The following is a 26,802-nucleotide window of genomic DNA, read 5'->3' as shown; positions in this document are numbered from 1 at the left end:
ATTGGTCTATTGTTTTATCATTCACATTTTTATCCTGCCGCCCACTACAGTAACCAGCATGGTTCAAAGGGTCGGGCCAATTGAACCATTAGCTAGCTTCACTGTGAGCGATAGCATTCTGATATTTCACAAATAGCACATGGATAGAAAATAGTTGCCTTTAGTAGCAGGAAACGCTATGCTTTGATGCCAAAAAGCATTTTGCTTTTAGCCAGCGTTTATTCTTTTGTATATTAGGGAAGGCCCGATAGTCCCTCAAAAAAGACGTTTTACAAATTACATTACAAAAGCGCATTGATGTAGCCAAAAGGCTTGCGACTAAAACCAGACATATTGGGACATATTTCCGAGTTCTGGCGCATCTCTGCATATCAGCAGAGATACGCCAGAACAAATGCGTCACATAAAACTACCCTTGCGTCACGGCAGATGCGCCGCATTTTCAATGCGGTGCGCCGTGGCGCAAGGGTAGGCGGATGCGTGACGCATCTCGTGACGTAAGGGCGGCGCATCGCTGGAGTCGCGTCACAAGCTCGACGCAACTCCAGCAATGCTCAGGGCTGCCCAATACTTAACATGCGGTGCCAGTTCTTACGCCTGCTTCAAGCAGGCGTAAGGAAATGATGTAGCAGCGCCCCGGAAGTGCCTGCGTGAAATCTTGTAGATTTCATGCAGGAACTTTTGCATGGCGTACAGGCGCCGGAACGCCGACCCTGCGTGAGAACGCCCCCATTGTGGCGCTGGGCTTTATAACGTGACGCAACTCCCTAGATGCGTCACGTTGTAAATGCCTCACAGGTATGTGCCACGTTTACGCCTCTATTGCGCCAGGCAAGGTGGCGTAAACGTGGCACAAGGGGCTTGTAAATCTGCCCCATTGGCTTTTCTGATGCTTGTTCTCGCTTGCATTAGGGGCCTTGGCAGTCTTGCTACAACTCTGAAGATGTACACAATATTTACAGCATGCAAAGCGTACCTAGCTAAAAAGCTAACATTGGAGGAAGATGTGAAATATGACATCGGGCTAATTGGCAGCTGTGGCTGTCTACAAGAAATTAGACAAGGTTACAATTCAAAGAAAAACTTCAAATTTGCTGATCGATTACACCTCAGAGTGAGTTTGTTATGCGGTCTCAAAGTACCAAAAATATACTTACACCTGGAGCAAAGTGCTGAGAGTCCAAGTTTAGTTTCTGAGACACCATATACAAATCTGATGAATAGTTACAGTAAAGGTAATGTTTTCAGGGCTTGCTGGTACTCTAAGCAAAGAAGTTAGAGGTGAAAGGGGATTGGGTCTAGGAGCTAAGTTGTTGACCATTACGACAGGCTGCAGGCACTCCTGTCATAGCCACCGCTTCACAATATTGTGGTTTGTGGACAAATATCCTGTGCCTTAGTTCCTATATCTGTAAACATTCCATACACTGGTCAGCATGCAGCTTTCCAACATATAGGCCTTCAAACTCGTATTATCCATATTCCGGGGGCGAAGAAGGTAGTTCTGACACAGGAATCTTATATCCCAATTGTATTCATTAAATAAACTGTAAACATAATGATATTATAGAATAATCTGGGAGACGGCCAAGAATCTGGGGAGCATTAACAAACTGGATAGTCGGTTGGCAGAAGTGTATACATTTTCTGGATTAGGCTATTGACCACCAAAAAGAAACTGAAGACATATTAGTCCAGGTGAGGCTGCTTAGAAGCATCACGCTTGGCTTCATGTACACCAGGCACAGGTGCACACTGAGGATGCACAGAGATCTCAAGATTTCAGTCTCCACAGGGATGAAGTTTTAAAGTTGTTTTTTAATTTCTCTTTAATTGAAAGATATCACAGTTCGAAGAGGAACACTTTACATGCTTTTCTCAGTAGGCGGCACTTGAGTGCAGTGCATAGTAGGTGTGTTACAATGACCTTTATGGGAATGAACATTGGGCAGTATTAGAAAACTGCTACATGCAAGAGGTAGCCGAGAGTCATTTAGTTGTATGGGACCAATGACCATTGCCACGCAGCTTGTGTTTGATGCATGGCTTCTTTGTGATGGAGAAGGAGGAACTTAAGGGCCTTTTTGAGCGTATTGACAGTAGCAGTAGACTCCATCTCTGCCTGAACCTTACACTGATGGGTTAGGATGAAAAACATATGGAAACCCAAGATGGAGGGTGGCTTGTCTGCAGCTAGAGTCTGTAGAGAGCCTCTGGGGGAGTTTGCAGTGCAATTATTAATGCTAGATTGGGGGTGAGGATGCTGGGCCATGAAGCGTTTTGAACATTAGGTACATTAGTGGGGGTACCTGGTATTTCTGAGCCATCGTGAAGTAGCAGAGTTTAGGAGATCTTATGGATTCACGTGCAAAGGTTAAGGACCCCTGCTTATTGGGATGCCAAAGAGTTGGCTGTAGCAGGGGTGCAGCTTGGATCTGCAAATTTAGAGAGTAGGAGGAAGACAGTGATGGCGTCAGACAGGTCTAAGATGGGGGCATGATGTAAATGTAAATGTGTTGTATTTGTAAAGGGCACGGCTGCCCACGCGACGGGGCGTCCCGGCGCTGCACTCATATTGCTGTGGAACCCTTCCTGGCTTTTCCATGTGAAATGTCCACTCCTGGGCACCCCCAAGGTGAAGCCAGGCATCCAAGCACTGCTGGGGCCGTTGTGGAGATTAAGCAAGCTATTGCCCAAAGTCACAGAGTGGGACCCATGATTAGACTAGGCACAGAGGCGAGAATTATCAGGTCCGGGGAGATTGAGTCCAAGAGTCACCGAGGCGGGAATTGAACCCTGGTCCCGGGCCAGACCTCTGCATCAGGGTCTGCCGCTCTAACCATTGAGCCACACTTCTCCACTGATTGAGGAGATGCAGTCTGTGAGGCCCCCCAGGAGGGGGATGCAAGAAGATTTGAGTCACTTTCGAGGGCATGGAAAGACAAGCCACAGGAGGAGGTAATGTCTCCAGGGCCTAGAATGTGTAGCAGGAGGCCATATACAGAACCTCAGGAGAGCAATACAGGAAATAAAGTGGAGGAGGACACGCTAGATCTGAGGCTATCTAGAAAATAATGAGGCTAGCAGTGATCTCCAGCATGAACTTATGCTTATGGGGATGATCACTGTCTATATTATTGAAGGCTGAAGTTTAATGCAGTATAGCAGCATTATTACTGAAATTGCACTTAAATCTGGTAGGACAGTGCCTCACTTCTGTGATGCTGTTTCTATAGAAAAAAGTGTTCTCTGTAATTGCTTTCATGCTCCTTAGAGGTAGGCTAGTAATATATTAATTATCTTAAGAAATAAGATAAACCTAAACAGGATGACGTGAGATTCGAGGTGCCTGCTGTGAAATGAATTGTGGTTCTTATTGAAGGTAGTATCTGCACCATGATCACCCCACACACACCACACACACACCCATTACCTCACTCTTGGCATCCACTAATCAGTAAGGTTCTCTGGTGAGTGCTTCTTGAAACAGCCATCGGGGTCCAAATGACTAGGCTGCCTTTTCCCCATTACGCGTACTTATTACCCCTTGGAAGGGGAAATTCTGTTGCAAACCATCAAAAACAAATCTTTCATCCTTACCTCAGGAAGCACGGCTTTGTTGCTCTTGAAAACAAACATGGCTGCCAAATTATTTGAGCTGTGAACTTTACCAAATGAAACGTTGCCCTTCTTTGTCACATCGGTTTCTGCAGCTAGTATGGGGGTGATGTTTCCCATAGTCCTCACTGCCATGTTTAGAATAATTCTTTTAAGTCATCTCTGTCTCAATCATTCCAAAGATTATAATAATCACTAACTTACATAACACTTCCTTCAAAGAGCATTACATAGAAACGTTTTATGTAACATTATAATCAAAATGAGAGGATGAGCTGGTTTACCAGACTACTAATCTGCGACATGCAGATCACAGTGTCTCCTTAGCATTATATTACCAATATGTACAATGAGCTTCAAGTCCACAATAAGAAAATTTCGGTGAAAACCACATACTTTCGGTTATATGTTGTTACAACGAATTTTGTTGCAACACATGCGTTACAATGGAATGCTTTTTGTACGCATAACCTTTTCCACGAATATTCCTTTACCACGCATAGATTAACAACGATTTTCGTTGTTAATTTATGCATGCTAGGGGCATACTCTTGGGGAAGGTTATACCCCTCCCTTTTACCTTTACGTGTCCCCCAGCTCCCAAACCTTCGTCTATTTACCCCTGACCTTAACCTTAATCTTTTTTTATTTTTTAATTCCCCTTACCTCTTCACGTCGTTCTTTCTTCGCCTTCACCTTCCTTGATGACGTTCTACGTCGTAAAGAGGAAGCAGAAGTTTCTCTCCGTTTCCTCTCTAACAACGCCAATTGCTTCGTAATTTCTTTTTTTGGGGGGGGAGACCCCCCACCCCCTTTTTATTCCCACTGTTTTTTTTATTGGGTAGGCCCCCGATGCCCCCTTTTTTTTTATTTTTTGCATTTACCACACATGCCTTTACTACGCATCTCGTAGTAAAGGTATGCGTGGTAAATGCTTCCGTAGTAACCACGCATGCATTCTAATGCAAGCCTTTCGTGGAAACGACCGCGTTGTAGTCGCCGTTTCCCCATACTTTCCTGATAGGATTCATCCCAGCGCAATGTGCTGCTTTGTCGCCATTTCCTACTAATCTGAGTTCTCAGACTTTTTCTTCAGTAAACCAAATATGATAGTATTGTGCTCTTGCTACCTCACTTTTGAATATGACTTAATTGGGGTCAGGAAAGTGGCCCAGGAATCAGGGTGTCCACAGCTTTCATCTAATCTCAGCAAGTGCGTTTGAGAAACCAGTCTATAAAATCTCTGTAATAGTTCTTCACAAATGCTTAATTAAATTAACACACACTACCCTTTGCCCTCTTCCTCGCCACAGCCCCTACCAGGTGAACACTTCAAGCCTCTCTAGTTGGACTACATAGTAAGTAGTCCTACTTCACTGAACCCTTTTGGCTGCTGTTCACCTTCGAACTCCACTGGCCACTAAGCTTTTCGTCCCTTCTTCCCTTGAACCTCTTTTAACCCTTGAAGTGGTGTACGCAACTCTATGGAGGTAACGGGAAGGCTTCTGCAGAAGGTACTCTCTGCCAAGGCTCCCTTCCTAGTAGCAGTGAGCTCTGCTCAAGGCATTTGAACCGATCATTCAGTTGGACCCTTAAGAGTAGTTGCACTTAACTAACAAAGTGGTGCTTGGTCTAGGTTTGGATATTCTGCCAAGACTGTTTTCCACATTCTGCATAGATCAGGACTTTGCCCAATGCCATTATCCCGAAACAATCCTCTTGGAAGGAGAAGGGTTTTAGTGTACGTCTCTCTGTGTGTTGTAGATTTCTTTTCCTTAGAAGGTGGATATTTGTGCAGCTGACTCGTCAGTACATTCACATCAACCCAACAAAATACCACGGCTAGAGAAAAGGAGGACTTGCAGTCTTTGACCCCAGTGACCTCACTAGATTTCCCGACCTTAGACTCTTAACAGTTTTCTATTTGTGCTGAGGACCACTGGAGAAGTGAGCAGCGAAAACTACAGAAAGCAAATCATGCTCACAGCCATTGTCATTTGTTCTGTGATTGCAAATATAGTTGTTGTTATATTGTTGACGGTCTAGTAGTTGGGGTGGGAGGAGCTAGGTGGGCTGAGGGGAAGAGGTGGGGTCAGGAACAGGAAAGGGCAGTTAGAGTAGGGACGGGGACTGAGTGAGAAGCCTGAATAAAGAGCTCTTAAGTGAAAGTCAGTGTCCACGTGTCTGTGTGGGTTAGGACACGACAGCTGGCGACGAGGGTGGGATCTGAAGAAACCCCACCTCGTGATTGCCCCGTCCCGCAGCGTGGAGTGCACTCCGCTGCACCGTGGCCCCTGCGGCGCCAGTGACGAGCCCCCAGGAGTGGCCTGACCTCCCCTCACGAGTGGACGAGGGTCGAGAAGAAGACGCAGCGACACAAGTGAGCGAGCGCTGAGGTGTCCGGGAAGCGCTGAACCGGAGCGCAGAGAACGCAGCAGAAAGGGCGCTGAGTGAAGAGCGCCAAACGCCGACCGCGCTGAGAGCGCCAACGAAGCCCCAGAGAGCCGACACGGACGAGGAACCGGAGACTCCCTCCGATGCTGCCCAGGTGAGCCTGATGCACTGCGGAGGCGAAGAGAGAGCCCCAGACACGCGCCGCTCCCACGCCGAAGCCGGCAATAACCCGACCAGAGCCAGCGGAAGCGGAGCAAGCAGCAGGCAAAGCGCGCGATACCAGCGCTGAACAAGCGATCCGTACCTGTGCACGCCGTGAGAGCGGAGGGCGGCCCAGCTCCACTGTGAGCTCCTTAGTGCTGAATGTGTGCGTTTGGAGAAGGAGAGGAACCACGTGTTGTGTCAGAGGAGGCGGCCATTACAAGGTCAGGCAGCCTTAGGGACCAACCCTGTCAAAACTGAGGGCGGCCATCTTTGAGTCAGGCAGACTCCCCAGACAAGCCCTGGCAGCCCCAAAAGTCACAGCCTAGCGTCAACGACTTGTGAACAGTGCTAGTGGGGCACAGCAACAAACAGCGACAAACAAGCATTGGCGTCTACGAGGATCATAGAGACGCCGGAAGCAAAAGAAGCGGACGCCTGCACCTGCAACCACAGCCAAAAGCCAAAGTCCTCTCAGGATGTCCAACAATCGCGCGCAGGATGCTCCCGCCGGAAAAGAAATCAAGGGCACGCATCTGCGAGCGCCAGAGCCCCTAACAATCACAACAGGGAGCAGCATGGGCCTCAAGTGGCAGGAATGGTTGGAAGATTTTGAGGACTATGTCAAGGGCTCCCGAATCGAGTCCGACGAGGACAAAATAATAACCCTTCGCAATCTAGGAGGGCGCGAAATCAGCAAGATAGTGCGAGAGATCCCAACTGATGACGGTGACACCTACGTCAAAGTGAAGGACATACTGAACAATCGCTTCCTGCACAAGAGAAACGTTGATTATGAGAGACACAAGTTTCACCAACAGCACCAGGACAAGGATGAGCCACTGACGTCCTTCATACACCGACTAAGACGTCAGTCACAATACTGCGACTTCACAAACTTTTCCCCGGATGCAGCCATCAAGTCTCAAATTATCTCAGGATGTCACTCAGAGTCGCTGAGACGAAGATTACTGAGGAAGCCACAAGAGTTGGCGGAAATCGAGGAGAATTCACGAATATATGATCAAGCTGAAGAAAATGCAGCGGAGATAGAAGTTAAGCCCAGCACCAGCCGAGAACACGCCAACCGCGTCTCTGACCGCCGCCATGACCGACAAGCTTACCGCGGCAACCCGCGTGACCGATCACGCCGGTCCAAGTTCTCACCCCGACGCCGGACGGATTATCGGCCAAGAGACTCAGAAAGGAGAGATAGACGACCTGAACGCACAAGACGGTGTTACAGGTGCGGGTATGATTACCCCCACATTGACTCGTGCCCTGCCATGGGCCAACGCTGCCGAAAATGCGGAAGATCAAATCACTTCGAGGCCATGTGCAGTGAGTACCACCGAGAACAACGTAGCGGTGCTGATCAGCGCACCAGCCAGTCAAGATCTTCCAGGACCGAAACCAAGCGGCATCACGCCAGAGCCGTCCAGAATGAACCTGCTCACTCTCCGGCGTCGTCTCATTCCAGTCGGGAGTCCAGACGGTCCAGATGGGATCGTCGATCCCCCTCGAGAGAGTCAAGATCCTCCTCGTCCCGGAGATCAGGCTACACCACCGAGTATGTCAACATTGCTGACAATGATCAACTCAAGCGGTACCCTCGGCTCGACATCATGGTGGGCAAGCATGCCGCGAAGTTCGTCATGGACAGCGGTGCCTCCCTCAATTACATCTCTGTTGCTGAGCACGAGCGCATGGTTCCCAAGCCTCACCTGCGCTTTGCACCCGTTCGAGTATACACATGGATGTCGAGGAAGCCACTCCCGTGCCTGGGGAAGTTTGACACCACCCTCACACACGGCGACATCACCATTCCCGCCGTCATCCATGTCATCAAGGGACCTGATGCCGACTGCCTACTAAGTCTTCCGACAGCGGAGCGTCTGCGCCTCGTTCACATTCTTTTCAACATAAACGACAGCTCCAACTACGCTGTGAAATACCCTGCCCTCTTCAAAGGCCTAGGCAAACTGAAGGGCCGACAAGTACACCTGCACATCAACGAGCGAATCAAGCCCATTGCTCAGCATCCCCGGCGAGTGCCGTTCCACCTGCAATCGGCAGTGGCTCAAGAACTGCAAGACCTTCTGGATGCCGACATCATCGAACGCACCGAAGGACCCACTCCCTGGGTGTCTCCGGTGGTCGTCGTGCCGAAAAAGGGGACTCCTGGCAAAGTCCGTCTGTGCGTAGACATGCGCCTGCCGAATACAGCTATCGAAAGGGAGAGGCACCCCGGCCCACACCTGAGCGACATGATTACAGCCCTAAATGGTGCCACGGTCTTCTCCAAGCTAGACCTCAACAAGGGCTATCACCAGCTCGAGCTAGATGACAGCTCTCGTTCCATCACCACATTCGCCACGCACCTCGGCCTCTTCCGATACAAACGCCTCAGTTTCGGTGTGTCCTCAGCAGCTGAAATCTTCCAAGAAACAATTCGACTCATCATCCACCACATCCCTAATTCGCTCAACTACAGCGACGACATTCTAGTGTATGGGGCCAACCTCCGAGAACATGACATCGCCCTCGATCGCGTCTGCAGGGCTCTGCTAGACGCGAATTTGACTCTTAATAAGGACAAGTGCGAGTTTCATCAGTCAACACTCAAATTCTTTGGACATATCTTCTCATCCAGCGGCATGAAACCTGATCCAGATAAGGTGGCTGTGCTCAACAATACCAAGAGTCCTGAAGATGTAAACGATCTACGCTCCTTCCTGGGGATGGCGAGCTACTGTGCGCGATACATCCGCGACTACGCCACGATAAGCCATCCCCTGAGACTCCTCACGAAATCCAACCAGCCCTTCGAGTGGACCCCGGACTGTGAGCGCGCCTTCAGAGCCATCAAACGGGCAGTTGAGTCGTCTGACTGTTTGTCCTACTTCAATCCCAAACGCAAAACAGAGATCACCGTGGATGCCAGTCCCGTAGGTCTGGGTGCGATCCTGGCCCAGTACGACGATGAATCCGACCAACGAAGAATAATCGCCTACGCCAGCCGCAGCCTCACGGACCCGGAAAGGAAGTACTCTCAGCCTGAAAAGGAGAGCCTGGCGGTCGTATGGGCGTGTGAGCACTTCCACATCTTCATTTATGGGAAGCACTTCACGCTCATTACTGACCATCAGGCGCTCGTAACCATATACGGCAACCCGAAGAGCAAGATGCCCCCCCGGATTGAGCGATGGGGCCTCCGGCTGCAAGAATACACCTTCTCAATCATTCACAAACCGGGGAAGGGTGACAACCCTGCCGATTACATGTCTCGACACCCCCGAGACTCTCCAGCACCGACTTCATCCATAGCAGAGGAATACATCCACTTTGTCTCAAACCATGCTCGCCCCCCAGCCATACCAATGGACTCCATCCGCGAAGCAACCAACAAAGACACCGTTCTGCAAGTCGTGATGCAGCGAATACTGTCCAACAGGTGGAGGCATCATCCACAAGACGACGAGGAAGACCCCGACGTCAGAAGTGAACTTCAAGCATTCAGACACGTCGCTGACGAACTTTCGATCACAGAAGATGGCCTTCTCCTAAGAGATCACCGGATAGTCATTCCGGCCACACTCAGACAAGGTGTTGTTGACCTAGCTCATGAAGGACATCGTGGGGTTGTCTCCACCAAGAGGGCGCTCCGAGAACGTGTCTGGTTCCCCGCTCTAGACCAGCTAGTTGAAGCCACTCTGAAGGACTGTCATCCCTGTCAGCTAACTGGTCCCAGCACGCCGCCGGCACCGCTCCAAATGACCCCGCTTCCGGATGGTGTATGGCAAGAAGTCGCAATGGATTTCTATGGGCCCCTGCAGTCAGGGAAATACGTGGCCGTCATTGTAGATGAATATTCCCGATTTCCAGTGGCTCAATTCATCTCGTCCACCAATGCCACCTGTACCCTCAAAATGCTCGAGGAAGTCTTTGCAATCTGGGGCGTTCCCAGAATCATCAAAACGGACAATGGGCCCCCGTTCAACGGACATGAGTTCAGTGACTTTGCGAAACAGATGGACTTTCAACACCGCAAGGTCACCCCGCTCTGGCCACAGGCCAATGGGACTGTTGAACGCTTCATGTCCACCATCAAGAAAACCTTCCAACAGGCCGCTGCCGAGAAAAGGGACCTGCAGGCAGCACTAAATGAAGTCCTCTGTGCATATCGGACCACTCCTCACTCCACGACGGGTGTCTGCCCCGCCACCCTCATGCTGGGAAGGACACCACGAACACGAATTCCCACCTGGGAAGGAGCACTGAAGAAGCCCCTCTCAGACCATCAGATCAAAGACATGGCTACAACGGATCAACACCGTAAGGAAAAGATGAAAGAACATGCTGATCTCCGACGCCGAGCCCGATCCCCTTCCCTCAAAGAAGGTGACAAAGTCTTTGTTAGACAAGAACAGCGCCAAAAGACTGACTGTCGCTTCAAGAATGAACCTCTTACAGTTGTGCAGCAGAAAGGCACGATGGTGACCGCAGAGTCAGAGAACAGGCGGGTCACCCGGAACGCTTCCCACTTCAAAAGATGCCCTCCTGAGAGGCGCGAGTGTACGCCCCCTGCCTCCGTATCGGAGAACTCTAACCACCCGGAAACAGGCACACCTGACCCTGTGCCACAAGTGGAACCAGAACTTATGGCTGAGAACGCTGTGTCCACCCCAGTTCGCCCACGACGCCAAGTACAGCCTCCGAAGAGACTGATCGTTGAAATGGACTAATTTCACTTTGCTATTTTGTTAAGAAGGGGGGAGATGTTATATTGTTGACGGTCTAGTAGTTGGGGTGGGAGGAGCTAGGTGGGCTGAGGGGAAGAGGTGGGGTCAGGAACAGGAAAGGGCAGTTAGAGTAGGGACGGGGACTGAGTGAGAAGCCTGAATAAAGAGCTCTTAAGTGAAAGTCAGTGTCCACGTGTCTGTGTGGGTTAGGACACGACAGTTGTGTTGCAGCATCTGGTTAGTATGTTTTGTGTGTCCTTAAGGTTTACCTCCGTGTGCCCCCAGCTGCGAAGTTTTTTGAAGTTAAATAAACAGTGGGGTCCGGGTACCCGCTGTCGCCTTCCTCTACCCATCACTTCCGGGTTTCTGGATCTCGTTTCAGCCTGATGCTTCAGAAGAAACTCCTCCCCAGCCAGCTTTGTGCTACATTTAGTATGTAACATAAAGCCTTGAAGGGGACGACGTGGCATTGACTGGAATAAAAATAAAAAAAACAGTACGAGTTGAAATAATGCAAACATTTCATTTCATTTAAATATGGAAAGCATAATTATTTGTCAGTCATGCCTCAGCTCATTTAGCTGGGACTATCATGAGCTAGACTACTAACAGAAGAATTATCTATATTTATACTTAATGTGTAGGTACATGAGACATGTACGTAATTGCATAGGGGCTTTCCAGTAAAAAAAGTCTCGGGCGCTCCATGGAATGTCTATAAGCACTCCTGAAACAATACCAATTGGACAGAGCCTTTAACACATATTTTTACAGAATGAAAAAAGTGACTGTCTCAGGGTTGATAATTATTTTGAGAGGCAGGAGTGCAGAAGGAGGGAAAAATAAACTTTGAATGCAACTGCATTGTGGCGTATAGAGAGCTAAACCTCACGGAAACGCACTGATATATTAATGAGGTTTGCTCCCATTAAACACGCCCTGATACATTTCCACTTAGTGACATAGGGGCCACTTATACATATGTTGAAACTCGGGCATGGGCAGCTAGGCCGGAAAAGTCTCTGTCCATGTTGGGCGTGCTGGATGCATTCAGTGGATTTCTTACGAACATTCTTTGCTTCATGTTCGTCTTCTGCCTTATTTCGTATATATACACACGTTTAATCTTACTTTAACCGCAGAGTGTGAGCACTGTAAGTACATAACACCTTTCTGCATCAGTCTTTCTTTAGATATAAATATTGTGATTCAATCAAAGCAAATATTTGCATCCATTTTCCTAATAGAGGTCTCTGCGTGTTTTTGGTAAATTATATATTTAATATCTAGGTACAATTCACGTGTAACACAATGTGTTCCTGAAAAATGTATTTCTATGATGAGCATTCCACAGTCTACCTCTTGTGTGTACATATATTTTTTACATGAGGCTGTTGAACAAATATCTTAGGTGCAAGCCTCTCATGAAGAGATGGAGTGTAAGCATGGTGGCCTGTCAAGCCTTCTCCTGTTTGAACACTTTGGAAGGCTTACCGCTGTTTGCCTCTGTACGTTTGCAGATTGTTTGCAGTGTGAACATTTGTTAGCTGGCAGCTCACAAAGATATGTGTAAATACATGCAGCCCAAATATTTGTGCATATCTGATAAAACACCAGCGAATTGCTCCACCGCCCTTGGTGATTTTTATCAACATGAATTCCGATCTTTGAAAAGTAAATGGGCCTTTCGCTTTTAAGGCCTTTTATTGCTAGGTGTGTGCGCCGGCAATTTCAATTTTTAAAAATGTTTTTTATTGTTGTTGAACGATAATTTTGCTATCTTTATTAATGTCCCTTCAGGGAGTACTTTCCTTGAAATTAAGCTAAATTGTTTCTATAATTTTCTGATTGGAAATGCATTCAGATTACCCTTCTAGAAGCGGCTCTGATATCTGGTGAGCTTTTTAAACATCTATACTATTTTAAACAGTCCTTATCTTGACTCTCTAAAGCTTCCTTCATTTCAAACAGGACCAATTGGGCTAACCATGGGGTCATTGTCTACATTGTTTCGCCAGTGGAAAGATGCCATTATGGGTGTTTTTGAAGAAGGGGGTTACAAATGCAAAACAACAGTTGATGGACAGAATGGAGAACAATGTCATACATTCACCCCAGTACAGAGATCTGGGCCTAAATCCATTGTTTTTTGGCACTCCACACCACCCCAGTTCAGACATGGCCATATGCAAATCAGCCTTGACCTTGTGCCTCATGGGAACAGTCCAGCCTGAACTGCAAAGCCATGTCTTTCCTGGACCGGAATCAAGCATTCTAGGACCGGTTTCTGGCTATTAGCCGTCTTCAGCCAGAATAGCTTGACTCCAGTGTTGTGGAGAGCACGGGACTCATGTCTGAGCATACCCAGCCCACTTGGGGTGACAAGGGGGGTTACACACAGGTCTCTCTACCATAGGGCTCAAATAAATGAACTATCCTACTGACTCAACCCATTGTATATTTCTTGAGACATACCTTCTCTCAGTCGAAAGTCAAACATTTCCAATAGTCCCTGTAGCAATGTTTATCAGTAGGCTAGAGTTTCCCCAAATCGTAAAGGTTCTTATTGAGTCTGTATTAGGTCTTCCTACCTTTAGGGAACACTGTCGCCAAGTGCTGCCCAAAAACGACATTATCTTTGTGCTAAAGAAATGAGCTGTGCACTCGGTCCACAGACACGCCATCGACCTATGGAACCTACTAGACACCATCTCTCCAGACATCGCCTTCCTAACGGAAACATGGATGAACGCCTCCTCCGCCCCTGACATCGCCATCGCTATCCCTGATGACTATAAGATCACACGCAAGGACCGCACCGACCATACAGGAGGAGGAATCGCTATCGTCCATAAGAAATCCATCCGCATCTCTACCAGCTCCGACGCCAACCTCGCTAACTCCGAACACCTCCACTTCCAGATCCACATCGACCCCAAGACAACTCTTAGAGGCACCCTCCTCTACAGACCACCAGGACCCCGCGCAAAATTCAGTGAAGACATCACGGACTTCATCACCCCTCACGCGCTCCCCTCCAAAGACTACATCCTTCTGGGAGACCTCAACTTCCACCTTGAAAAGATCAACGACCGCAACACCGCCACCCTCTTAGACAACCTCGCCAACCTCGGACTTAAACAACTGGTCACTTCCCCCACCCACATCGCAGGTCACACACTCGACCCCATTTTCACCTCCAGCAACCATGTCTCCTTCAGCCACACTACGGATCTCATCTGGACTGACCACAGCTGCGTTCACTTCACCTACAACAAGCCGAAACCCATCATCCACCTCCAACCAACTCTACAAAGAAACTGGAACAAAATCACCACGGATCAGATCTCCACATCGCTCCTTCAAACCTCCCCAGCCCTCTCTTCTAACGCCAACGAAGCCGCCTCCAACCTCACCCTTTGGCTATCCAACACCGCCGACACCTTAGCACCACTGAAAAAACGTCAACACAAACTTGGCAACAAGAAGGCCTCATGGTTCAACGATGATCTCAAGAAGTCCAAGAAACTCTGCCGCTCCCTTGAAAAGGCCTGGAAAAAAGACCCATCCACCAACAACAAGGACGCCTTCAAAAGCGCCACCCGTACATACCACCAACTGATCCGAAAAGCCAAGAAAACAGCATTCAAGGATCGACTTGACAACAACGCCCACAACAGCAAGGAACTTTTCAACATCGTCAAGGAATTTTCCAACCCCTCGGCCAACTCCAACGACATCACCCCCTCTCAAACCCTCTGCGACTCCCTAGCCTCTTTTTTCCACAACAAGATTGCTGACATCCACAACAGCTTTGACAACCAACCCGGAAGCCAACCCACCCCACCATCTGCTGACCATCTTCCCCCCGTAAACACCCTTAACGCCTGGAACCCAATCTCCACGGAGGACACCATCCGCCTGATGAATTCCATCCACTCTGGATCCCCCACAGACCCATGCCCTCACCACATCTTCAACAAAGCAGACTCTGTCATAGCTCCGCACCTCCGAGACGTCATCAACTGCTCCCTCAACTCCGCCACCTTCCCGGAAGACTGGAAACACGCTGAACTCACCGCCCTTCTGAAAAAACCAACAGCAGACCCCACCGAACTCAAAAACTACCGCCCCATCTTGCTTCTTCCATTCCCGGCCAAAGTCATCGAAAAAGCCGTCAACAACCAGCTCGCCACCTTCCTCGAAGCCAACAAATCACTCGACCCCTCACAATCTGGCTTCCGAGCCAAACACAGCACTGAGACCGCCCTCATCGCAGCAACAGACGACATTCGAACTCTACTGGACAATGGAGACACAGTCGCCCTCATCCTCCTCGACCTCTCTGCAGCCTTCGACACAGTCTGCCACAGCACCCTTTTACAACGCCTCAGAAACATCGGAATTCAAGGAAAGGCACTGGAATGGATCACCTCGTTCCTCACAGGAAGAACCCAGAGAGTCCGCCTCCCACCATTCAAGTCCGAAGCCTCTGAAATCATCTGCGGCGTACCTCAAGGATCCTCACTCAGTCCCACCCTCTTCAACGTATACATGAGCCCCCTCGCGACCATCGCCCGCCAACACAACCTCAACATCATCTCTTACGCGGATGACACTCAACTAATCCTTTCTCTCACCAAGGACCCCAGCACCGCCAAAACTAACTTACACGAAGGAATGAAAGAAGTCGCCGAATGGATGAAACAAAGCCGTCTGAAACTGAACTCAGACAAAACAGAAGTGCTCATCTTAGGTTCATCCCCCTCTGCATGGGACGACTCCTGGTGGCCGGAAGCCCTCGGAAAAGCACCCATCCCGACAGACCACGCACGGAACCTTGGCGTCATCCTGGATTCTTCACTCTCAATGAACAGACAAGTCAACGCCGTATCCTCTTCCTGCTTTAACATTCTTCGCATGCTCAGAAAAACATTTGGCTGGATCCCCTCCGAAACAAGGAAAACAGTCACCCACGCTCTAGTCACGAGCCGACTGGACTACGGAAACACCCTCTACGCAGGTACCACCGCTAAACTCCAGAAGAAACTACAACGAATCCAAAACGCCTCAGCCAGACTCATATTAGACATCCCACGAAACGAACACATCTCTGGTCACCTTAAAGACCTCCACTGGCTACCCGTCAATAAGAGGATCACTTTCCGACTGCTTACCCACGCACACAAATCACTCTACGACATCGGTCCAGATTGCCTCAACTCTCGACTGTCCTTCTACACCCCCTCCCGCCAACTTCGCTCTTCCAGCCAAGCCTTCGCCACTGTACCTCGCATCAACAAGACCACCATGGGAGGCAGATCCTTTTCATACTTGGCTGCCAAAACATGGAACTCACTCCCCGCCTACCTTCGCCTCACCCAGAATCACCTAGCGTTCAGAAAGCAGCTTAAAACGTGGATATTTGACAAATAATCCTCCTCCCCTTCCTAAGCGCCTTGAAACCCTCTGGGTATGTAGTGCGCTATACAAATTTTATGACTTGACTTGACTAGTACATAGCAAAAGTGGTTGGTGAGTAGTGGTGTTCAGCATTGTGATGCGATATGTTGATGGAATTGTGTTGTGATGTGTGTGATGTTATAATGAGGTTAACTGTAGCATGTGTGGTTTAATGTTGTCTTGCTAGTTGGATTGTTGTACAATGCGGAATGATATTGAATGGTGGGTGAGAGCGTTATGCCGTGTTGAGATCTGTTGAATGTGTTTAGCATGTGTGGTATAACGCAGCATGGAGAGTTGTAGTACTATGTGTTGTTGGATCATCTGGAATGGTATGGTGGTGAAGGTAGTGTTGGAGTGTTGTCTTATGCAATATGATAAGGTGTAGCAATGTGGGGCGTTAAATGCCATGGTACACACTGCAGTGTGTCTATAAGTTTGGCGTATTGTATTTTAGCCCCTTACTGGTTCCTGCCCCCCTTGCCATGTTTATGTGCTTCCTTTTTCTGTCTTGATGTCCTAGCCCTGTGTTAATTACCATGCCTCCTTCAGCTTCTCATTTTTGGAACCCCTGAGGCTGAATCTAATGCCAGTGTTCTGGTGTTAGCTTGTCTTTAGCTCCCGTTCCCTACCTATTTTCTTGCATCTAAATGTTTTTTACCCAAACCCCATACCTGGGACCAGTGGATTTATGCACTGTCCCTATGTCTGCTTCCCCTTGTCTTTGTACTCTTGTCCTAGTGAATGAGCTTCTTAACTCCAGCATCTGTGTCTTCTTCTTCCACTCGTGCCCAGGTTCTCCTGCCTCCTGGCACTTTCTGCCCACTTTACCTGTGGCTGGAGGCTGTGTGTACGTCGGTACCAATACTCCATTGCAATGCAGTCTGGGTTCTGTTACTGTGTCTCTGTTACTCCATCATTTGTTTGCGTCTTCTTGTCTTCCTGTTTTCAAGTCTCTGTTTTAGTGTTCCGCCAAGTCTCTACGTCTACTTCTGTCCTTGCCTCTTGTTCTTGATCCAGTTCTTCTTTTCCTGGACAGTTGTAGTGTATTGACGCTCCCAGGTATTTAACTATCGCTGGTTTGTGGCCGGTGCAGCAGAGGCGCTCATGTTGGTTTTCCAAGGAACCGGAACATGGATTGTAGCTAAGTTAATGCACCTGCTCTTGTCTGGGTTACGTTTGAAGTTATTTCTTGTTCTTTACCTTGTGTACTTCAGGTAGACTTGGTGAGTAAGTGGAGGGGGTCAGTTCATTTTGAATATTATTTATGTGTCTTTGGCATAGGTATAGACACCGATCAGTGTGGTCGGTGTTGACTGCAGCTTGAACAAGGACGCCAGGGTAATACAAGACCCGATGCAAGCAGGGGAAATTGACCCCCCACCCATGGTTTAGTATAAAAACCCGCCATAACTGGAGGCCAGGAGGTCCCTCAGCCCTCTGGGCCCTGGTGCCACTACACTCGCTGAACTGATTGCTACCCTATAGAACATTAAACTGCAGCATATTATGCAATCTACAGGACAAGCAGGTAAAAGCACACAGTATACCACCCAGTGCAGTCCTCTGAACCCCATACTACAGTATTGTCAGAGGTGACAGGTTAGAAAATAACATTTGATACACTACAAATAGACAGGGCATATGTTAACTGAGAGCAGTAACAGAAATCCACGTAGAGCCTTTCAGCTGGAGCTGCATAATGGAGAGCTGTGCTGAAAGGCCTCTCAGCGTGGGGGTGGTGATGGGAGTGGAATGGTATGTGGTGTGGCGTCTTATCAGCTGGGAAGGGTGGTGTGAACTTCATGGGTGATAATACTTTCCATCTTGTTGGAGTCTATGCAAAGCAGTGAGTTTGCATTGCTGTATGCAAACAAGGATATTGCACCATATATCATAGACTCCGGTAAAACATGTTTGCAACCGCAGTTTCTTGTCCGTGCCTACAAACAAAGCTATAACCCTTTAAACTCGAGTTTCTTAAAATTGTGTTTTTTTTTTAAATTAACCTGTTGCTGCCCATTTAACTGGCTGAACGTCTGTGCGGTGATTTGCATATTTGGCCTGCTACCAACCTGCAAAGTTCTTCCACGCACAGGATATCTGAATGGCTGTGGGCGTTCTCAATGCTGAAAAAGTATCCTGTCGACCTTTGCTGTGTACTCCACAAGAGTTGGATCATGGGGTATGACTACTGTATATGACAGTGCAGCCCACCATGTCGAAGTAGAATTTTGCGTCTTACTACCATGCCCATTCTTACCAAGAGTAGGTGATAATATGATGGTATCTGCCATCTTTGGTGTTGTTATCTTAGGCACCACTACCCTGCTGATTTTTATTACCTGCATTACACCTTCAGAGCGCCACATTGCTGTAGACCAGGTAGATTTTTGAGATGCCGTCTTTTTTGGCTTCTCCCTACAAAAGAGACCGGGGGCCTCGTTTATGAGAAATGACGCATCGCTGCGTGAAAGCAGCGATGCGTCAATTCTCAGTGCGCACTCCTTGCGACGTTCCTGATGCGTCATATTTAATGTATGACGCATCATGTCGCAAGGAGTTACAGATACGTCAGTATTTCTGACGTACCTGTAAGCGCAAAAGTGACGCATTGCTGGAGTGCATCACAAAAGTGACGCAGCTCCAGCAATGCATCCTTTCACATGGGGCAAGCCCCATGTGAAAGGGCCTGCATCAGTCTTACGCCTGCTCTGAGGCAGGCGCAAGATTTTGACGCAACGGCGTCCTAAAAGTGATGCAGTGAAATCTCATAGATTTCAATGCGTCACTTCTACGACCCTTCCTTACGTCAATACGCCCCCCTTGCATACATTATACCTGGCGCAGGTATAATGTGGCGCAGGGGTTTACAAAGTAACGCATCTACCTAGATGCGTCACTTTGTAAATATGGCGCAAAAAGGCGCATTTTTTACGCCACTGGTGCGTCACAAAAAGTGACGCACCAGCGGCGTAAAAGTGACGCACAGCCTCATAAATGAGGCCCCTAGTATGTTGGACGCTGGGTTCCCTGTTTACAGACTTTTTTATTGTGGGATCTTCTATCCCAGGAGCTGTAAAAAGTAGTCAGAAACGAGAGGACTAATTTTGTCTTCTTTTTGTAAGCTTATTTTCCTAAATAAGTCATCATTAGCTTTCAGGATAGTATTGGGCACTTACCTTGTATTCTCTGTGTCCGTGAATTGCTTTCTCATCTTTCTATTTGCTGCTTATGTTCTCTGGATCTCTAGTCTATAAACGTTTGCTTATTTAGTGTCTGTTCCCTCTTTTGGTTAGTATAGTCCATTTGTCTTTGTTCTATTGCTTTCTTCTCTCCTGGTATTTTTTCTTTCACTCTTTGCTGTCTAGTTCTTATTTTCTTTGCTGTTCTAGTCTTTGCTACGTAGTGCCTGATTTAAAAATAGACATTTGGGCAGTCCTCCTCCAGGGCGACAGATTATTGTACTCTGTCACCATGGCAGAGGTACCGAAAGCCAAATTTGGAAAATGTAGAAATGTCTGTTGGGCCGACGGACCTTCCTAAAATTGACGGGAACCCCCATTATGGCGGTTTAAGAATGGATTGTAACACACGGTTAAAAAGATTTTTTATTTTCAAAAATGAAACATAAAAAAAATCTGTGCCTACTCACAATGGGAGTCATCTCCCATTATCAAGGGGCATTTTTATGTTTCTACTGCCCCTTACCGCCAGGGTTTTCCTGCCTGTGCCAGGAAGTCAAACAACGGCTATATGGTCACCCCTCTAAATTGGGCTGACGGACATATAGGCAACTCTCTGATGGTCCTTGCTCCGTCGGCCCATCAGAGAAGTTTGGCCATAGCAGAGTGGCCTCCACGGTCACCAACTATAGTCTGCCCGCTTTTAAATTTGGCATGCGGACCATTATGTTGGCGTGAAGGCTGCTCCAACGCGATGGAAGTACCCTTTCTGCCAACATATACATTTGACTCTTAGTCTTTGCTCTATAAGTCTTTTGGATATCAGTCTCTTAATCACTGTATTCACTTACAGCCTGATTCATCAAGGTGAGTATTTGCTATTCCTTAATAGCGATTATTAAGGAATCGCTATTAAGGAATAGCAAAATGCTATTCACCAAGAAATCGCTAAATAAATTGTGATTTCTAATTATTCCTTAATTGCGATTAGCAAATTGCTAATCGCAATTAAGGAATATCTCCCCATTCATTCCTATGGGCCCAAAGGCCCATAGGAATGAATGGGAAGACATTTCAATGTGCGAATCGCAATTAGCGATTCGCATATTGAAATTGCGATTTCAAGGGTGCAGGGGTGTCCAAAGGACACCCTGTAGCACCCCTTAAATGTATGCTACATTGGTGTTGCGCACACACATGTCCCAAGGACATGTGTGTGTGTAACATGAAACTTAGAAAAATGCATTTAAATGCATTTTTCTAAGTTTCCGTTATTTACCACGAGGTTTGACCTCGCGGTAAATAGCGGGAAATTTTTGCGATTTCGCAATTTTAAAATGTTTCAAGAATAGCATTTAAGGAATCTCTAATAGAGATTCCTTAAATGCTATTCCTCGCAAATATGCGAATTCTTAAATAGCGATTTTTGCATTTGGGATGATAAATCCCAAATGCAAAAATACCGCTCGCAAAGGGCCAGATTCTCAGAATCTGGCCCTTTGCGACCGGATTTAACAATGATGAATCAGGCTGTTTGTCTCTGTTCGTTCTTCGTTTTTGTTTCATTGGTCTTTGCTTGTTTTGTCTCCCCATTTATGTCTACGTTCTAGATCTTTGCTTTTTGGTCTTTGCTCTGTGGGTCTCTGCTCACAAGCCCTCTCTTGCTTTGGGGGTATCCTCTCTCTGCTTTTCTCTATAGTTATTTTTCGTGTTCTCTCTGTTCCCTTGATATCTGCTCAGTGGTCATTTACTGTCTGAGTCTTTGCTATTTAACATGTTTTGCGTTTATGGTCTTAGGCCTCTTCACCTGTTCACTGTCTGCTCCCCTAGGCTCTTTTGTCTTGCAGGTCTCTACTTGTTTTAGTTTTATATTTTATGGTATCTTTTCTCATAGTGTTTGTCACCTTAGTATTGTTTGTGTTTAGTATACTTACATATCTGACTTGAATTACTTTAATGAGTAACAAGATGAGTAAATGTTATGGTGAGGTTCATGAGCTACAGAATGAGTGAATTCGTCTCAAAGTGATTGCCACTCCATGAAAAACCTTGCCAACTTCAATCTTACCACCATTCTTTTGTTTCCTTGACAGGGACTGCATATGACACCATGTCTGACAACTTTAACCTCGGAGGGGGCCGAAGTCACTATGCTAAATCCACGTGGGGCTACCAGGTAAGCCGGCCTATCATTCTGTTGAATGCAGTTGGGGCAAAGATCTAATGGCGTATAATCCATTTCGGCACAACAATGCCTTTTGTGCCATCTGCAAAATACGCTGCACTGCTATTAAATGTGATGTGCATTTGGAGGGTATAGGGAAATGTAGGGCAGGGCGAGGCCACTTGGAAAGGGTTGTGCCTCAGATGCAGCGTTATTATGGGCACTGGTGTTAATAGCTGCTCCATAAAGGCTTAAAGGGAGGCTGCCGAGAGTGAGACGACTGCTCCTGCTCAGAGGCTGCTCAGATGCACTTAGTCAGAGCCCAGACCTAGGTGTGTAAGGGCGCCCGCCCAGGCAGGTCCTCCCGCACCCGCCTCTGAGTCATCTGCTCATCCGTCTGGCATGGCAGAGCCAATCACCTGGCAGTGCTAAAGAGGCCTCCTCCAGGACCTCCATGTGATGTGCTTTTTATTTACGTGCCGATTGCTCTGAAAAGTGCCTGTGGGGGTTCTCCCTAACTTCATAATATATAAATATACTAACTAACACAATACTGTCTTTATTCATTGTCTTCACCCTCTCTCCCCGGATCTCGCTTAATATCTCTGCTCTTTCTCAAACTTTTTTCTCTCCTCTCTCAATCTCTATTTGTGTTTGCTTCTTTTTCATATTTCTCTCCCTTTCTCACCCAGTGTCTCCCTCTAGTTGATTCTTGTTTTCATGTTCTCACTCTCCTTCTCTCTGTCTCTCTCCGCAGAGCCATTTTAAGTCACTGCACTGGTATATCCCCTTTTCTCTCAGATTTTGCTATCCAGTGACCATTCAGCAGCACTGTACTAAGGGTGACATCCATGTGCAGTTTGAATATTCTCCTCTATTAAATGTTGCCCATTTATATTGTTTCTCCTTCTTCTTTGTCACTCTCCATCTGCATAAATCAATTTCTTTGCCTTTTTTTCTCCATATTTCCGAATGTTTCTCTCTGTTCTTATCTTTCATCATAATTTCCACCGCCATCTCTATTCCATTGTCTTTTCATCTTTCTCCCTTCGTGCTCCCTCTCTCCCAGCTTCTCACCACCTTTTCTTCTCTATATTCCTCAGCCTTTCTAGTTTTCCGAGTTACTATACTCCCATGTTCCCATGTAACATCCTCGCCGAGTCTCCCGTTTTTCCTAAGAAAGAGACATTGCAAAAATGTGTAAATGTAAGTTTCCCAACATGCAGTGCATTGAGACTGCTTATAAATTAAACAATTGATAGGTTTCGCTCAGCTGGGTATTTTAGTCACACCAACATAGTGTGACTCCTCATAGACTAGTTTTGCCCACGCCTAATACAGAAGGCAGCCAGGGAACTCCCATGGGATCTGGTTAACCCATCAGGTGTCACAATCACACATGAGCCCATGGAACTGGCGAATGTTTTATAGAACTCACTTTGGAGCCAGTCCGGCAAAGCTGGTTCTTGTATATTGGCTGAAGGAGCAGCTCTTGGTGAATGATCTTGCCTTACCCGCTGACAGCCAGGTTTTTCTTCTTTCTGTTTACATTAACCCCTGTCCTGGCCTGCCCGCATTTTTAAGGTCTTAAAAGCCTTTGTTAAGCTGTCAGGCTTTCCTCACATGTGCACTGGCGGTCTGCAGGTGACGATGGAGACCTTCTGCAGAATAGCTCCAGGCAGACCTACTTCCATAGTAGTCTATTTGCAGCACTCTCGCTTTCACCTCAAGCATGTCAGCCAGATCAGTGAGATGCACCTAGTGGAAGCCTCCCCACACATGTCTTGAGATAAACTATGGCAAGTAGGATGCTGGCTAGGTTTGTAATGTTTGATAGTCACCGAAGGGCTCAACACAGACTCACAACCAGAGATCAGAACGCCGGTGAGAGTCTACCAGGCCAAACAGCTTCTGATTGTATGCATACCTGGGCTCCAGCATTCTACCGGCATAACCACCACCACTCCTGTCTGTGGTCTGTCCCAGATTGCCAGTCTTTTCTGTATTTCGATAACGAGTTCGGTTTCCACGATTTCTGCGGGGAAGCCACACTTTCCATGTTCTGTGAAGACACAGGGCTGAATTCTCAAATCCACTTAGGCACCATGGGAGAGCAAAGATGTAGGCCCTGTGTAAATAGGGCAAATTCAAGTTTTTTGTTCACAGATATTGAATGTACTTTTGTAAAATGATTTACTCAAAGGTAAAAATAGTCCTCTATGTTGTAATTGTACATGTAAACCAATCTCTTTACAGGGCTGAGGAACACCCACACACATGCTTCTTTGTGGATGTTCTCAAGTATTTGTAAAGTAACCTCTCTTCATGGAAACAGTCACAGGTCAGGTGTACCATGCTCAAATGATGTAGACTACTATCGAAAGTGGGAATACAGAGAAAAATACCCCCAAAATAGTTAAGGTGAAGTAGGGGCGGGTGTTTTTGTTTATTCTGCATTTGCACTTGAATAAATGGAAACCCGCTTTGTTTACTTCAGCAGAAATGCCTATGTTTGTGAGTACACATGGATTTGTGTGTGCATTAAAAGATCATTAATATATTCCAAACACAAGAGTAAAACCACTGATGTACGCTTTTCAACTTTAGCCTGCCTCACAATCTCTAGGAGCAAGAATGCTTCATCGTACAGCACTATCGACCAGAGCAAACATTGTCTCAATTGAACCTCTAACCAGATCAGATTTATCTGCAGCGCTCCGTAGGGGTTGTGGTTTGCACCACACACCACATTGTTGACTGACCAATGGGCTGTGGCTAGTTCTACTGAGGTTTAGGCCTTGTCTGCTGTACGTATTAATATATTCATAAACTGCATGAGTTTCCGAAGACAAGGTCAAGAGAATACTGAGTCTTTTGTCCTGGTCTGAAGAGTGGGCTGGTTGACTCTGGCTCAGCTGTTGCTAGGCTTAGCAAAAGTGGGCAAGCCCTTGTCCAGATCTCACTGTTGCGTTTATGTTTTACTCCCGGCTGAGGCTAATATTACTCTTCAGAGTGGTCCTTACATAGTGCAACCTTAACACATCACTTTACATCACTGATAACTACAGGACTTGGTTTTCATTGTACATTCCCTGAAAGATGAAAGACAGAGTCAGCCACTCTGGGATAGAACGTTTCCCTGAAAGATGAAAGACGGAGTCAGCCATTCTGGGTTAGAACTTTTCCAAGTCCATGCAAGCAGTGCATTGAGCATTTGCTCTTTTACAGACTTTGATTAGGCAAACATAATAATCAACGCACAGACCTGAGCACACTGCAACATGATTGCTCGGAAATGCTGACACAAGATAAGGCTTCATGATGGCCACCCACTTACAAACAAACAAAATAATTTAGATGTGACAATCCAGATGTGTGGCTTGACCAAAGACCGGCAGTACGGTGCAGTGCGATCCAAAACATACATTCCACGTGTGCAAAGGAGATTACTCCAAGAACACGTGCATCTCTGTTGTTTGGTTAAGTGCTAGTGGTTTTGTCCATACCGGATGGCATTCAACTGTGGCGGCTGTGTTTACCTATCTTTTCAATGCGTCCTCTTGGCATGCCGGCGGATTGCGATGACGAGCACACAGCCTTTGATGTGGGTCGCATAATTAGAGTGGTAGGAGTGCGGAGGGCTGTACGATTCTTTGGGTTGGCACAAGGCCAAACAGCCTTGTGCCTTTAGGCTTCTCTGTTGCACTGGTCTCGAAGGAGCAGATATTGGTTCATGTCTGTCCAAATAAAGGAAACCATCATCCCTTGAGTCATTAGCGTGCGTTCACATCTTGAACTGGACCATCCCCAGAGGCGTCAAACACTGAACTACCTGATGCGTACAATTGCCCTACAATGTTGACTCCTCTCACAGGTAAATGGGCAAACACATCGAAAGCGTGTCTTGCCAACTAAGCCAGATTGCGTTGCCGAATGTTGATCTTCCTACAAATGATCGCTGGTGGGTGAGTCAAGGTCTGTCCAAGGAGCCTATCCCACCTGACAAGAGGTCTGAACGTGAACTCGACTTTGGTGCATTAGCTCAATTCTGTATCCATACAGTAGCAGGAAGAAAGGTGCGCATGAGGTCTTGGAGTCCGAGGTCTCCACTTAGCCGTCTCCCTGCAGCCTCAAGACACCTGCTATCTTGAGGGAAGGTGTGTTGGTATTTATTTAGCAATGAGTAGACTTGCACGGCTGTATCAAAAACATACCTCAGGGGCATATGTGCTGTTTCACAGATGCAGCCCACGTGGCCCATGTTGGGTGAATATTAGTGAAGGGAAATAAGGACCTTCGCAGCCACAGGGCCAGGAGTGAAGGTTACAGTTCTAAATGATAGTCCTCCATGGCTGTCACCTTGAATCTAGAGATCAGTTTTGTTGAAGAGGTCTTGTTGGTTTGTAGACTAATATTTTATTCTACTACGGGTTGCAGTTAACAGCTGACCTCGAGACGGTTGACAGGGGTTTTCGCCTTTCTCGTGTTATTCATGCTCAGTCTCACCAACTGAGCATGGCCGACTTAACTACTCCCACCACAGACATTTTCACCACCGCAGAGATGGCAATAAAAGAGAAGCTGTCACGCTACAGAACCTTTACTATAGTTGGAAACGCACCTGCCTATGGTATATTTCTTTCCCAAAACAGCTGCCGATGTAGACTACTATACCTTGGCTGCCTTCATTTTTCTTCCATCCTCCCCACTTCCTGATCATTTTTCTGCTATTAAAACCAAGTGTTGGGTAAGAATACACAATCAACAACAGGGTTGTGTCTCCTTATGAGAGACCTACATGGACATACAATGCCACACATTGTATTACGGTTTATGATTTACAAAGCATATCACATACCCCTTGCTTCCTAAAATGAGCGCTCACTTGGGTCTGCTCCCCTTTTGTCTGACGTAACTTCCTTCCCCATTTCCTTGCAGCTCCATGGTCCGGTTCGGCCTCACCCGTCAAATGTGCTGATATCCTGATCCTGCTTAACCATCTAGAGCTCACGTATCACTCTTCCATGCCAAGCAC

The 26,802-nt window shown here is 47.2% G+C and overlaps 1 protein-coding gene across 2 annotated transcripts in view; it reads left to right on the top strand.

The window, feature by feature from the left end:
- PKP1 (plakophilin 1) overlaps positions 1-26,802 on the top strand; it is a 187,011-nt gene that overhangs the window by 25,419 nt on the left and 134,790 nt on the right. For both annotated transcript variants that reach the window (XM_086923160.1, XM_086923161.1), the window contains exon 2: positions 21,697-21,779. In XM_086923160.1, the coding sequence (XP_086779286.1) occupies positions 21,697-21,779 (83 nt within the window). The remainder of the gene's footprint in view (positions 1-21,696; positions 21,780-26,802) is intronic.

The sequence above is a fragment of the Lissotriton vulgaris genome, chromosome 5 (assembly GCF_964263255.1).
Source record: "Lissotriton vulgaris chromosome 5, aLisVul1.2, whole genome shotgun sequence".
Taxonomy (NCBI): domain Eukaryota; kingdom Metazoa; phylum Chordata; class Amphibia; order Caudata; family Salamandridae; genus Lissotriton; species Lissotriton vulgaris.
This window is presented reverse-complemented; position numbering and strand designations above follow the sequence as displayed.